Source organism: Phodopus roborovskii, unplaced genomic scaffold (assembly GCF_943737965.1).
Source record: "Phodopus roborovskii unplaced genomic scaffold, PHOROB, whole genome shotgun sequence".
Classification (NCBI taxonomy): Eukaryota; Metazoa; Chordata; class Mammalia; order Rodentia; family Cricetidae; genus Phodopus; species Phodopus roborovskii.
The window spans coordinates 22,248,265-22,262,914 of NW_026126410.1; the positions used below are offsets into that span (position 1 = coordinate 22,248,265).

Here is a 14,650-nt window from a genome sequence, read left to right on the forward strand (position 1 = left end):
TCCCAGCCTCCCAGCCCAGGCTCCATTGCCTTCACATGACCAAGATGACTAGAGGAAGGACCAGATGCAGGTAATGGACATGAGCTATGAAAGGACATATAAAGCTAATGGGTTCTCTAGTTCTACTACGTCATAGACTTTTCCTTTCTGGGTATTGACTATGTCTACTAAAATACATTTGATAGTAAAAGAGTAAAATCCAAGGTGAAGTTGCAAGCTTCAGAATGGCTACTCTAGCTGAATTTCCTAGTTGTTATTAAGATGTATTAACTTTGGTGTATGGTGGTCCCCCCCCCCCAAAAAAAAGGTTTCTTTTTATAATAAAGTTTATTTTTAAAAAAGAAAAAAAAAAAGATGCTTGAGCTCTGATAGGGCAATGGACTCTGTGGTATTGGTTTTCTTTCTCTGCTTGTAAAAAGGAAGATTTTCTTTACCCCATTTGTTGGCATATATGGCTTCAAAATCTATAAAAAGATGTGTCAACACATCCTCTCAGTTTGCAGTTGACTAGGATGAAAATGAAGCTGATACTTTGTACTTTTGTACTGCCAATAAGTTTGGGTTAATGGATACAGCCAATGTCTCTTAATCTCTTATTGCCCATGACACCCTGGTGCCAAGTGCTTTGTCTAAATACACTCACTCTGCATTGTGTTCATATAGTATAGATTCTGTTTGACCACTGAAATTTAGGGTAACTTGTACACAGAATATGTTGGCACAAACAAGTTTCGAACAACTTTATAACATGACATTTAGTCTATTGTCTACATTATTCTACAGTTAGGACTCTCTTGTAATGGAAGGAACTGCTTTGCAAGATAATAAGTGACTTTCTGATTATGGAACATATTTAATCAGGTACTAGACAAACATAATCTCAAAAAGTTGTTCTACTAACAGAGTTCATGCTAATGCTAGTAAATCGTAATTTCCTATTGGCCAACAGAATGACTTCTTATTAGTCTCCATTCACTTCACATCTATACTCATTGTCATCATTATCATCTCTAGTTATCACATGCTCCATGACAAATGTTTTTCCAAGAAGTTTTATTCACATTGGCTCATTTACTTACAACCATATGAATTGGGCATTCTGTATTTATCCCTACTTCATGGATGAAGAAACTGGTAAGTGATTTGTCCAAAACCATATGCTAATACACAATAGAGCTAGGTTGTAACACAGCTATTGTATGTAATCCCAGCTCTTACTGAATTATCTCTTAACATTGGCATTTATGTCACATGCTTGAGTTTATCTTTCTATCATCACAAATAAAGTGCATGCTTTAAAATGTAATATAAAATAACAGAATGTAACATCGAGAAAGTCTCTACACTCAAATGGCCCAGAAATACTATTATCTTTATTAATCACATATTTATAAAAATAAATATGTATATTTTTCTTATTCCTTTCAATACATGAGGTATTTTTTATGACTCTCCAAAGCTATAACTCATGTTTTTGAATAAAATAAAAATATACCACTGTTTCTTCTGGTTAACATTTGAGTTTTTCTACCATCTTTTTCCAATGAAAGAAGTCTTTGAGGAAGATGCAAACAGACATGCACATTTGTGTAAGGATCTCAAAAGATGGATTCTGAGCCATATTTCAGAGTCACGAGACACATGCGTTGAAACATTTTACTCACATTTCCTCCAAATTACTCAACAAAAAGTAGTATATCAACCAATCTTTTCAATAAAGAGGGCTGACTCCCCAACAACCTCCTTGACAGAACTGGGCTTATAGTATCTATAGTCCATTATCACAAGTATCAGGCTACCACTCCTATTTGTTAATGCTGCATGAGACTGGAAATTGCATATTATCACTGTCTAGCTGCATTTCCTCCCACCCCCTTTTGAGACAGAGTTTCTTTGTGTAGCTGTTCTAGAACTAGCTCTATAAACAAGACTGGCCTTGAAATCACAAAGATCAGACTGCTTCCGCCTCACGAGTTCTGAAATTAAAGGCCTGAGCACCACCGTCCAGCTTGTTGTTGTTGTTACTGCTACAGTTCATGAAAATGAAGCTGATACTTTGTACTTTGTGTCTGCTATATATTAAACGCTTAAATAGGGTGTTCTTATTATCTTTTAGAGGTAAAATGAGAGTTAGGAAGTCTTACTTTTAATATTAAAGCTCAAATGTGTGTCCCAGTGCTCAGCTACTAAATCAACATGCTACAATCTCTCCAAAGTAAGCATGCATGGTCTCCAAAGTTCCTCCCAAGCTTTATTGCTTCACATACACACATTCTGTAGATTATTTTCTCTATCTCAGGCTTCAGACTGCATCTCCTTGAGCTCTTGTTCCAAACTGCCAGCAGCATACTAGACCTTGCCAAGTAGTTGTACAGGGAGTACTTCAAACATAGCATATGCTATGGAAATCATTATCTCCCCAAGTCCTAGACATCCTCCAAGATAGTGCTCTGCCAGCACTGCTCATTGTATTCATCTAATTGTCTTGTTATTTCTTGCCACTGCCACACTCTGCATCTAACCAAAGTTTGTCAGCATAGACTATAGAATGTTTCTCAATCTATTGTCTATACATCCTTTTACTATAGCTTAGGTACTTCAAGATTGCAACACTTCTCTCAGCTGTTGGATCTGCCCCCTGAGTGCTCTCTTTATTTCTTCCTAGGTACTATCTTTCACGCCCATTGCTATCAGTTAATGTCTGAAAGCTGATAAATGGCTATTGTAACACGAAAAATATAAAGACCCAAAGACAGATATTTGGGGTTTAAGCTTCAAGCTGAAGATCAGAGAAACAAAGCAGCCAGCCACTAGCTCTTACCTCTACCTTAGGCTAAAAGGGCTATCCTCAGCATGGGTAGAGAATAAATCTCCACATGAGGCCCTTTGCTTTTTCCTTTTATACCTCCTTAGTCCTGGGATTAAGGCATGTGGTCCCAATTGTTGAGATGACCTTTGTGTGAGCTGTTTCTCTTTAGAACTGGATCAATTTTGTATAGCCCAGTGTGGCCTTGAACTAACAGAGATCCATCTCCTTGTTTCTTGAGTCCTGGGATTAAAGGTGTGTGCCACCACTGCCTTGCTCTATAGCTAGCTAGTTATGGCTACTGGGATTAAAAGTGTATATCACTATTACCTAGCTTTATGGCTTGTGACTAGCTTTACTTTCTGTACTCTCAGGAAAGCTCTAATAAATCATAAATAATGTATCACCACAGGCTAACATATCCTGTTTAAACTTCTTTGGTAGCAGCTGGTGGTGGCGTACACCTTTAATCCCAGCACTTGGGAGGCAGAGGCAGGTGGATCTCTGTGAGTTCCAGACCAGAGCTAGTTCCAGGACATCTTCCAAAGCCACAGAGAAACCCTGTTTTAAAAAACAAACAAACAAACAAAAAATCTTTGGTAGCAGCCTTCTGAAATAAGTCCTAAATTACTTAGTACACTTTATGAAAATCCCATAGCGTGGACCTAGTATTTCACCCTAAGTTTATTAACAGCATGTTATTCTTCATGAACCTTAAAGGATAACAAGTCAAGACTACTTGCTTTCCTGAGAAACCATCTCCATGACACTGAGCTTTTCTTCACCCTGCTTGGAAGACCCTCTCTGGCTTCTTTTCTATCTAGTGTTACAGTTGTCTACCTATGTTTGAAGATCCTGGACCCTTCTTGCACACAGTTCACACTCACAGTTCTGGCTTCACCATCCATTCCCTGTCCATTTTGTTTACAATTCTATTACAAATGCACTACAGACTAATTTTAAACTGGTTACATGCATGTTTTCTCTGAAAAGAAAACATCTGAAACATATCGAGAATTTCTTTGTTCTTGGGAGCTTGATTTGTGAATGGGTGGATTGGGGTGCACAGCCAGGTAGTGTGCACCGTTAATCCCAGCACTGAGGAGGCAGAGGCTGGTGGATCTCTGGGATTTCAGAGGCCAGCCTGATTTACAGAACAAGTTCCAGAATAGCCAAGGCTACACAGAGAAACTCTTTCTGGAAAAACAAAACAAACATAACAAAACAAAATGTGACTCAGTTAAAATTTGCACTAAACAATTTCCAAGTTTTTTCCAAACCTGCCTGTTCTATGCTCCGCTATCTTACATGATGCCCTTGCAACTATTGTTCTGCCTTGGAATTAACTCCTGCTTCAAGTGGCCCATTCTGCTCTAACTTCTTTGTAGAGGCTCCAAAAGAGAAGAATTCAGGCTGCTGGCCATGGCAGTCCAGAGAGTATTTCACCAAGTTCCTGAAGGAGGTGGGGCAAAGCACACTAGAGCATACATGAGTAGAGTCCCCGGACATCTGGGACTGATTGTTCCAGTGAGATGCTGAAGCAGAGAGAGCAATTCTTGCACTGCTTTTGGACATCTGGGCTTTGGCAACTGCCCCATGGCTTTGCTCAGCAGTTCTTGGGAAATGAGATACGGGCTTGTTTCAGGGAAAGAAAAACCTTTATTGACGCAACATCTACTATAGCAGAGACCTTCAAAAGACTCCTTTTCCCCTTATATGGATCCTGGCTAGATCTAGATCTCGCTGTCTTCAGGAGAGAGAGAGGGAGAGAGACAGAGAGGGAGGGAGGGGGAGAAAGAGAGAGAGAGAGAAAGAGAGAGAGAAAAAGAGAGAGAGAAAACAATTAGAGACCTATATTAAAATCCCAGCATTCCTGGCTCTTCCTGGGCAAAGTTAAACTCGGTTCTCGGTGTGTCCTAGTGTAAGATGGGTTCTGGAGTGTGCTCGTGTGCCCTGCTGCACAGGCCTCTCCACATGCAGATGCAAACTCATCAAAGTCAGATTCTCTACATAACAAAAGAATGGGAATCTGAAACCTGACAACTTAAGTTCAAGCATCAGCTTCCCCAAATGTCCCCTAATTTCTCCTCCTCCTTTGGCTCTTGTCAACTTGAGGTTGTAGCAAAAATATATTCACTTCATTTATCTTGAAGTTTCCATTTAAAAATTAAAAGTATATCCTGTTAACCCTGAGATGCCTGTGTTTTGACCCTCTTCCCCCTCTCCCATCTCCTGTGAGACCCACCTCTTATCTCACCCACCCGACTTTGTTTTCTCGTATTTTAAAGCCATCATGTCCTATTAATGCTGCCTATATAATTTTACATGTGTGCCTCGAATTTGTGTAGCTCTTGCTCATGTTGTCATAGACACTATGAGCTCATATGTGCAACTGTTGTACACAGAGGGCACTGTTTCCTTGTAGTCATCCAACCACCCCTGACCCTTCCAGTCTTTCTGCTTCCTCTTCCACGGTGATCTCAGCCCTAGGAGGAGGGGAGTGCAGATCAATGTCTCCTTTAGGGCTGAGAACTCAGCAGCCACTTATTCTTTGAACCTTGACCTTTTGTGGCTCCCATATCTTTATATTTATTTACTTATTTGTGTGTGTGTGTGTGTGTGTGTGTGTGTGTGTGTGTGTGTGTAACATGGCAAGTACCAGCATGTATTTGAAGGTCAAAGGACAACTTGCAAGAATCTATTCTCTTCTGCCACCATGTGGGTCATGTGGGTCCTAGAGATCATTCATTTTCAGAAGTGACAGAGAGTTTCTTTAACTGACTTAGCCATCTCACCAGTTCTGAGGTTTCTCTTGTTTGAATATAAGCTGGGTGGAAATTTTACTCCAACTTTGAGGAAAGAGCCTGCATTTCATCTATGAAATTGCATTTGTTGTTGTTTTTATTTTTGCTGTTGTTTCATTACTAGTAATTTCAAAGCACTACTTTAAATGGGGCAAACTGTCAAATCCTCAATCGCAAAATATGGTGGCTTTGGCTAACAATTACCTCAAATTTCAAATATTTTGACATGTTGCCTTAAAAGTAAGAGGCAGTGGTGTTCTATAAAGGGAAGGGAGGAGTGTTTAGCTAACACTGACTTATCCCATATTCTGTTGGGCTTGTATAGACAGGGTTCCACTTAAATCCTTATGACTTAAAATATCATAACACCTCATGATTTACAGATATGTTAGTGATGGAGAATCCAAGGCTCAAGGAGGAGTAAATGATTTTCTCAGGTTCATGCACTTCCTAACTGGTAAAAATATGTTAAAGTCGTAAGTCTTACTCCAGTCATGAATATTCCCCACCCTATTCTTAGCATAAAATAATAATATGGTAACACATATGATTAATTTAAACATTCTGGTTCATTATGGCTACACTTCAGAAAAATAATTACTGTTATTATTGATATTATATTATGATGTTGACAATCAGTGAACATTTAAGACTTAAGGTTTGCCAGAACCTGACCATTATGTATGGTCTCATTAATGCAGAAATGAGAGGGAAGTGCCCACTTGTTGAGGGAAATGCCATTATTATAGTGATGCATAACTACAGGCTAAGGGAAGTAAGTTAGCTTTAAGTACTGCTAAGTGTTTAAGTTGTCTAAGATGAGAGAGCAGACAGTTGGAGACTTCAGTTTTGAATCTGCCCTTAGAGAAGAAGCTAGACTGCCTGCAGTGGCCACATTCTCAAGTTAGAGAGACCTGCACTAAATCCCAACTCTGCCTCTTTCTGGACAAACAAGCTTAAACAAATCGATTCTCAGGTTTTCCATACAAAAATGGTTCTGGAGCATGCCAGCTGAGTTGCTGTGCCCGTTTGTATAACTCAGGTCCACTGAAGTCCTTACTACATAGCAAAAGAAAAAACATCTGATCAACTCTATTTCAGATCTTACCCCCAAACAGCCCAAGCTTCGGTTTTAACCTGAGAGAAAAACACCTACTACCCAGTTGTGTTTTATATGTCAGAAATAGCATGTGTTTGAGAGAAAGAAGGAGATCTATATCCTAGTTTTTCCTGTTCTTATTGTTTTGATTAAGAAATATGCTCTTATATACACGGGCAAGCAGGAAGCAGATTCCTACCTGCTTCTTTTTGTGGCTGGCCCTCTGTTTCCCTAATCTGAATGTTAGAGAAGGGGGCTGAGGAGCCCACTTCCCTGGATGATAAAGGCATTTGCCTTCTTCAGGGTCTACTTGAAGTGTGACTGACCGAGGTTGTTATGAATAGCATGAGCTTCAAACTCATCTCCCCCACCTGACTAACCTGGTGAGTCTGCTGAGAATGGACTGATTAGAAGCCCCTTCCGGTGAGTGAAATCGGAATCCTAACCTCACCTGTTGGGGTAGTATAAACATAATTTTCCCCCATAAGCTCATAAGAAGTGGCCCTATTAGGAGGTGTGGCTTTGTTGGATTAGGTGTGGCCCTGTTGGAGGAAGTGTGTCATTGTGGAGGCAGGCTTTGAGGTCTAATATATGCTCAAACCATGCCCAGTGTCTCAGACCACTTCTGGCTGCCTTCAAGTCAAAATATAGAACTCTCAGCTACTTCTCCAGCACCATGCCTGCCTGCACGCCACCATGTTGTACACTGATGGTAATAGACTAAACCTCTGGAAATGTAAGCCATCCACATTACAGGTTTTTTTCCTTTATAAGAATTACCATGGTTATGGTGCCTTTTCACTGCAATAGTAACCCTCACTAAGACACCCATAAACAATGCCTTTTTTGTTGGAGAACTCTCTGAGAAAAGCATTTAGGGTCACTTTTCCTTGGATCCAAATCTCTAAGATTATGTATTTGAGAAAAATCTTCAGGACTTTGGGCTCCACTCTGTCAAATAAGAGCTTCATATTGGATAGTTATGGAAGTTTAAATGAAATCATTTCTAAGCAGGACCTAGCTCAGTTGGGGGTTTTAGCAAACACAACAATTTTGATCTCTGTTTTCTTAGAAGAGAACAATCAAATATTAATAACACATTGAGATGACAAGTATCAGTGATACGAAAAGCTGGAATGGGGTGTCTGCCAAGAGTTCCCTTTGACTTAAATCTAAACATAAAAAAAATCTGAACATGCTAAATCAGCCCAAATGCCTGTCTACTATAGAGGGCCTAGATATATTCAATGAGAAAAATAATTTTAATGAATTTACTTATTGACTTTGTAGAAATCAATAAATATACAATATTGTGTCTACCATATTGTCAGCAAAGACCTTGTCTTGAAAGATTTTGCTAAAATGCTCATCATTGAGAGTGATATGCTTGGTGTATTTGCATATGTAATAATATACTGCATATTATTACAGACAATTCCTGTAATTCTGGGTTCTAAGCTAGTGAGAGATGAACTGTAACGAGTACGGTTTTTATGCCCGCCACCTGGTCTTGTCCTACTGTTGCGCCAGCCCCAAATAACACACAGAGACTCTGTATTTGATACAATGCTGTTGGCCTGGTTACTTGTTTCTTATCGGCTAGCTCTGCCTTAATTATTAACCCATTTCTGCTGATCTATGTATCTTCACATGGCCTTCTCTTACCAGGGAGGCGGCTGGCGTCCAGCTCTCTCCTGACTCTCCATCTTGACCCCTCCTAACTACTTCCTATTTCCTCCTTGTCTCCTAGTCCCTCCTATCTTCCTTTCCTATTGGCCAACAGTGCTTTATTATTAACCAGTATGAGAAACATATACAGAATGACATCTCCCATCAATGAACTATGTCCAGTATAGAATTTGACAACACCCATAGCTGAGGTAAGATTTTGCCAATACTAGATAATCACCAATATCTGGCTGAATCAGAGACAGGCGGCTGATTCATATACCCATAATGATGACATGGTTTATGTCCAGAAGCAGAACTTACCTCTGCAATAGGGTAAGGAGGCTTTTCGTCTCTTTGCTCTTAATGTGCTCACTCCCATAGACAAGAATTTGAACCATCAGACACTGTAGGTGAAGTAAGAGATGTAACAGGTTATAGAAACTCAGAGCAAACATGCCAATGTCAATTACAAACCAAAATCAGAAGCAGACTAGTGGACTTGAAGTGTCACACGTTTACATACGGAATGCCTGGACTTCATCCCATTGGTTCCTGGCCAAGGAGAAAAGCAGTGTGGACTGTAGGCTTGAGTTACTTTCTGTAACCTGCATGCAATATATATGCAGTCAAGTTGCTGCAGATGACCAAAGTAACAGGACCCAAAAGTGACAGAGTCCCTCCTTGAGACATGTCTATAACAGCAGTTTCTGTCAAGACTTAAGGAAAAAACAAAAGAAAAGAAAAGAAAAAAAAACTCTCAAATTAAATAGATACAAATAAATTCCATAAAGCTAGCTGACTTGTAGTTTGAGGCCTATCACTTTATTATTAGGCAGGTTTCTTGACATTTTATTGCTGGCATTTGTTTCCACATAAAATAAAATAGTAGAACCAGAATTAATCTCTAACTCAAACAGCCAATAGAAAGTCTGCAAATTCGTGAACTGATTTTCAAGACACTAGACATCAAGCAGTTAAAGACTGTGGTAAACAGCATGATTGTACTGGGCTACTGCTCTGCATTTTGGGGCTATCACTCAGAGAAGAGAGAGATAATTAGGTTTACCAGAATCTCCCATAGAGCTGAGAATCCAAGTAGACTCTTAGAGAATGGTAACAGAGAGGAGACATCCTAGTAGAAAGACAATGGATATCTGCAATGGGTCCCCTTCAAGTAGCAAAGGTTAGTTCTTGCATGAGAGGAAACTACAGAAAGCACAGAAAGGAGTCATGTTGCTGAGAGGGTGCTGGGCAGAGCACCTGGCATCTGTACCAGGTCAAGTTAGTATCTGTTCTCACCCTTGACTAAATGGTGTCTAGTCTCAAATGAAACCTTCAAAGCAGCTCATGGACCAAGTTGTTTACAAGTAGTTTAACTGGAATGAATTTCAAGAATAACTATAAGACTACAATGACATCCAATACCCAATAAGATCCCAGCACTTGGGAGGCAGAGGCAGGTGGATCTCTGAGTTTGAGGCTGGCCTGATCTACAGAGTGAGTCCTAGGACTGTGGTGTCCAAACAAAGATTACTCAGCATGAAAAGCAAACAGAAAACAAGTGAGACTCTTAATGATAAAAAGCAACCAATCAAAAAACTAAACAAGAAGCATACTGTAGGCACAGTGGCACATTCCTGTAATCCAGCACTTAGGAAGCTGAAGCAAGAAGGATCATGAGTTTAAGACCAATGTGAACTATAGTGAGACCCTGTCACACAAACAGTATATTAAAACTAACACTGGAACTATATTCATTCTCCACTCACTATCGCCACTCGTGTGTGTGTGTGTGTGTGTGTGTGTGTGTGTGTGTGTGTGTGTGTGTGTTTTAAGGTTAATAAAAACTTCAGAGATAAAGATTTCTGGAATGAAAATAAACTGGATAGGATTAACAACTGTTTTGATACTAAATTAATAAAAAACAGAGAACTTGAAGGCACAGAAGTAGAACTATCAAAACTAGCCATGGATCATATCAGTAGAAACAGAAAATTAATTTCATAGTATTCAACATCTATTTCTAATTAAAAATTATCACCAACTCATAAGGAAATGGAAACTTCTTCAACATAATAAAATATCTGAAAAAAATCTACACCTGACATCAACTTTAATGATGAAAGTCTAAATTTTTTCACAAAGTTTGGGATCAAACAAATATGTCTATTCTCATCAGGTCTACCTCGCATGGCTTTGTGTTGTAACCAGTGCAGTAAGATAAGAAAAAGAAATACAAATCACCCAGCTTGGGATAAAAGATAATTAGCACATTATATGATTATCTCTGTGAAAAATTGGACAGAATCTATAACACAGTACTAGAACTAGCAAGTTAAACAAATGTATGATGGTCATGAGACACATGATTATACAAAACCCAAATCAATTTTGTGTCCACATACCAGCAATAAACAATAAGAAATTGAAGTTCAAAATGATATATTTTAAATAGGATAAAAATGAAAAATTAGATAAATATGAGGAAATATGTTCCAGACATACTGGAAACTATAAAATATTATTGTGATAAATTATAATTTAAATTAATTCTGTAACCCATGTTCATGAGGGAGATAACAAACACTATTAAAATGTCAAGTCTCTACAGCCAGGATTTCTGAATCTTCTTCGAATCCCCCATGACAGCGCCCCTTACCAGCAGGAGGTAGTTTGGAAAGAACAACGCCCAAATTCCCAAATATTGTCTATAAATGTTTGTTTTCATTTAAATTGACTTTGTTATATAAAATAAATTTTAAAAAATGTCAAGTCTCTACAAACAAATCTGGGGTTTCTATGCAATCTCAGGCAAAATTCCAGCAAGTTTTAAAATATGAATTGACATACTGACTGTAAAATTCCTCTGGAAATGTAAAAAAAAAAAAAAAACCTTCCCAAAATTTTAGTCTTATTTTAAAGCTACACTAGCTACACTACTCAATATGTATTAGCATATAGACAGACAAATCAATGGAACAGAATGATCGGGACACACACAGTGAAATCTTTATTAAATTTGTTAGCATACAGAGCTATGGTTTCATTGTGATATTTTCATTTCCATGTGCATGTATCATTTTACTTTGTTTTTACTTGCCCCAATAGCCACATTCCCCTTTGAATGACTCTTTCCTCTCCCAAACAGTCCATCCTTCTGTTTTCATTCACGTGTATTCCATTACTTTCTCTTGTTCCTCCTACCCCTTCCTTTTAGAATCTTCTCCTAATAGTTATTTTTCTACTTTCATGTCCTACATACACACACCTTCAGTTTCAACATATGAGAGAAAAATGTGATAATGTCTTTCCACAATAAAATTCTACTATTTTTTATATGTCATGTTTTCTTTATACATTCATATGTTGGTAGGATCCAGTATGGTCCCATATCTACTGCAGTCATAAATGGCATGGTATTTATTATTTCTTGTAGCTGGTTACTTTGGGGTTCAGCATGTTTTGTTTTTCTAAAACCTTGAGATACATTAACTTAGTTTAGATAGCAATGTGCTTTGATGTAAGCATTCAGGGCTATGAATTTTCCTTTTAGAACTTCCTTAGCTGTGTCATCATCATCTGTGCATGCAGGCTCTTCATTGTCCAACATCACATTCACCATGGCCTTGAGTGTTTATTGACCTGCTGCTTCCCTGTAAACCCTTTCTTACTTCATTCAGCATTTTTCATCTCATCTTTTGACCTCAAATTATTGTCTTTTCAGTGGGCAGTTTTCCATCTTTGTAGGTTCTGTGTTCATGTTCTGGTTCTTCCTTTCTTTTTTTTTTTCTTTTCTTTCTTTCTTTCTTTCTTTTTTTTTTTTTTTTTTTTTTTTTTTTTTTTTGAGACAGGGTCTCTCTGTATAGTTCTGGCTGTCCTGGAACTCACTTTGTAGACCAGGCTGGCCTCAAACTCACAAAGATCAGCCTGCCTCTGCTTCTGAGAACAGGGAGCAAAGGAATGCACTACTATGTCCAGCTTAGCTCACTGAGTCTTTAGACTTTTGTTCTGTTGGTATACTGATGGTTATATACCTTTAAAAAGTTAAAAAAAAATGGAAGTGACAAAATATACATATTGTGACAGCTGTTCTTGATTCTCAACTTGACTACATCTGGAATTGACTAAAACTCAAGCAGCTGAGTATAACTTTGAGGGATTTTTTTAATTAAATCAAATCATTTGAGGTGGAAATATCCACCTTTACTCTGGGTTATACCTCCTGCTGGAAGCCTATATAAAGGACACGGAAGAAGGAAGCTTTCACTCTTTGCCTGATCACCCTCACTCTTGCCAGCAAGCATTTCCCATCACTGGCATTAGAGCCTACTTCTTCAGGATCCCAGCATATACCAAAGGCCAACTAAGACATCCAGTCTCATGGACTGAGCACATACTGTTAGTAGAAAGCCATTGTTAGATTAGCTGGACCACAGGCTGCAAGCCATTCTAATAAATCCCTGTGTGTGTGTTGTGTGTGTGTGTGTGTGTGTGTGTGTGTTCATTCTATCAGTCCTGTTCTGCTAGAGAATCCTAATTCATATACATATCTACATACTATTCCCTGTATTCTGCTTATAATAAATCCATGAAAAGCATGTAACAAAATCAGCCAGAGGGTGCCTTTCTTTGCTCACCTTCCTTAGCAGCCCAATCGCCTTTCTTAGTTCTCCTTTGGCAAAACAGATGCTGCCCATGTTATAAAATGTTTCAGCCACTTTTTCACCACAGCCCCCATAGGTGCCAGAATTCAGTGTAGACATTAGCAATCTATAAGCCTCCTAGAAGATGAAAATAAAGTTATGTCTAAGACATGCATATTGTGGAAGGATTCTTTTACCCCACAATAATACAATGACACAATCGGTCAGAAGCAGTCAGTAATGATGACTCACCCAAGTATTCTACCATATTATGAATTAATGTTTCTGCTATGATAGTTAACACTAGTTAACTCACATGTACAGCATCAGTTAATCTCACCACTCTTCTATGGAATAGGAGCTATGGCTTACTTTGCAGACAATGGAAAGAGGCTGAATAGAAACTAAGCTCTTTTTATGGCCACAGAGTCAGGTTTCCATGCCAGCCTAAATTCCCTAGCCCCAACTTTTTGTTTCTACTTTTGAAACTTTCAAAAAAGCCAAAGAATAGCAGAAGCAACAGTCATAAAATGTTCACTAAGATTCACAAGTGATTATCACTTCTCCACATTTATTTTATTGTTCTTTTTCCTAAATATACATGTATATATGAAAATGAATACATATGTATACATTGTTATTGAAAATCAGTTATAGACATCGAGCAACTTTACTACTAAATAATGAACCCCATGTTTTCTCAAAGCAAGACTATCCTACATAGCAATACTATTGTTACATGGATACAATACTATTACCCAAACATGTAAATTTTCCAATTGTTTCAGTATTATTACTTACATTTAAAGATGTATTTATTTATTATGTATAGTGTTCTGCCTGCATATACACCTGCACACCAGAAGAGGGCACCAGATCTCATTACAGATGGCTGTGAGCCACCTTATGGGTGCTGGGAATTGAACTCAAGATCCCTGGAAGAGCAGCCAGTGCTCTTAATCTCTGAGTCTTCTCTCCAGCCCCTATTATTTACAATTTTAGAAAGTGGAGTGTCTGATGATAGTTTGCATTTTTGCTTTTGCAATTCTTCCTTCTCCATATCAGTTCTTTCCTCCCTTTTTCTTTTTCTTTTTCATAGCACTGACATTATTTTAAAAGTCTAGGCCACTCATCACTCATCTTTTTTTTTTAATAGACTGTACCTGGAATCAACTAAAACCCAAGCAAACATCTGGGTACACCTAGGAGGAACTCTCTTGATTGGACCATTTTAGGTGAGAAGATCCATGCTCAGTCTGGGCTGAATCTTCTGCTAGCACAGAAAAAGGAAATTTTTGCTTTTTGCCTGTTTGCATGCATGCCTGTGGACCATGTACATGCCTGGTGCCCAAAGAAGTCAAATTAGTGTGTTATATTCTCTTTACCTGGAATTATGGATGCTTGTTGGCTACCATGTTGGCTGGGGATCAAATATGGCTCCTCTAGAATAGCAGCCAACATGGCAGCCAACAAGCACGTGGTTTTAAAAAAGAAAGTAGGCCCTCATCTTTTAGTACAATGCTTTCCCTGATCTACTTAGAACACAGCAAAATGCTCAGTGTAAATTCATAAATTATCCATCATGTCAATTGTCTGCATTTGCCTTCTCAATATTATGTCTTTTAAA

At 38.4% G+C, this 14,650-nt stretch overlaps 1 protein-coding gene across 1 annotated transcript in view; it reads right to left on the bottom strand.

The window, feature by feature from the left end:
• The window catches only part of Ttc23l (tetratricopeptide repeat domain 23 like), a 69,460-nt gene that overhangs the window by 1,334 nt on the left and 53,476 nt on the right, over window positions 1-14,650 (bottom strand). The window contains exons 10-11 of the mRNA XM_051182556.1: window positions 13,018-13,161; window positions 8,702-8,784 (exon numbers count right to left, since the gene is read on the bottom strand). Of these exons, the coding sequence (XP_051038513.1) occupies window positions 8,702-8,784; window positions 13,018-13,161 (227 nt within the window). The remainder of the gene's footprint in view (window positions 1-8,701; window positions 8,785-13,017; window positions 13,162-14,650) is intronic.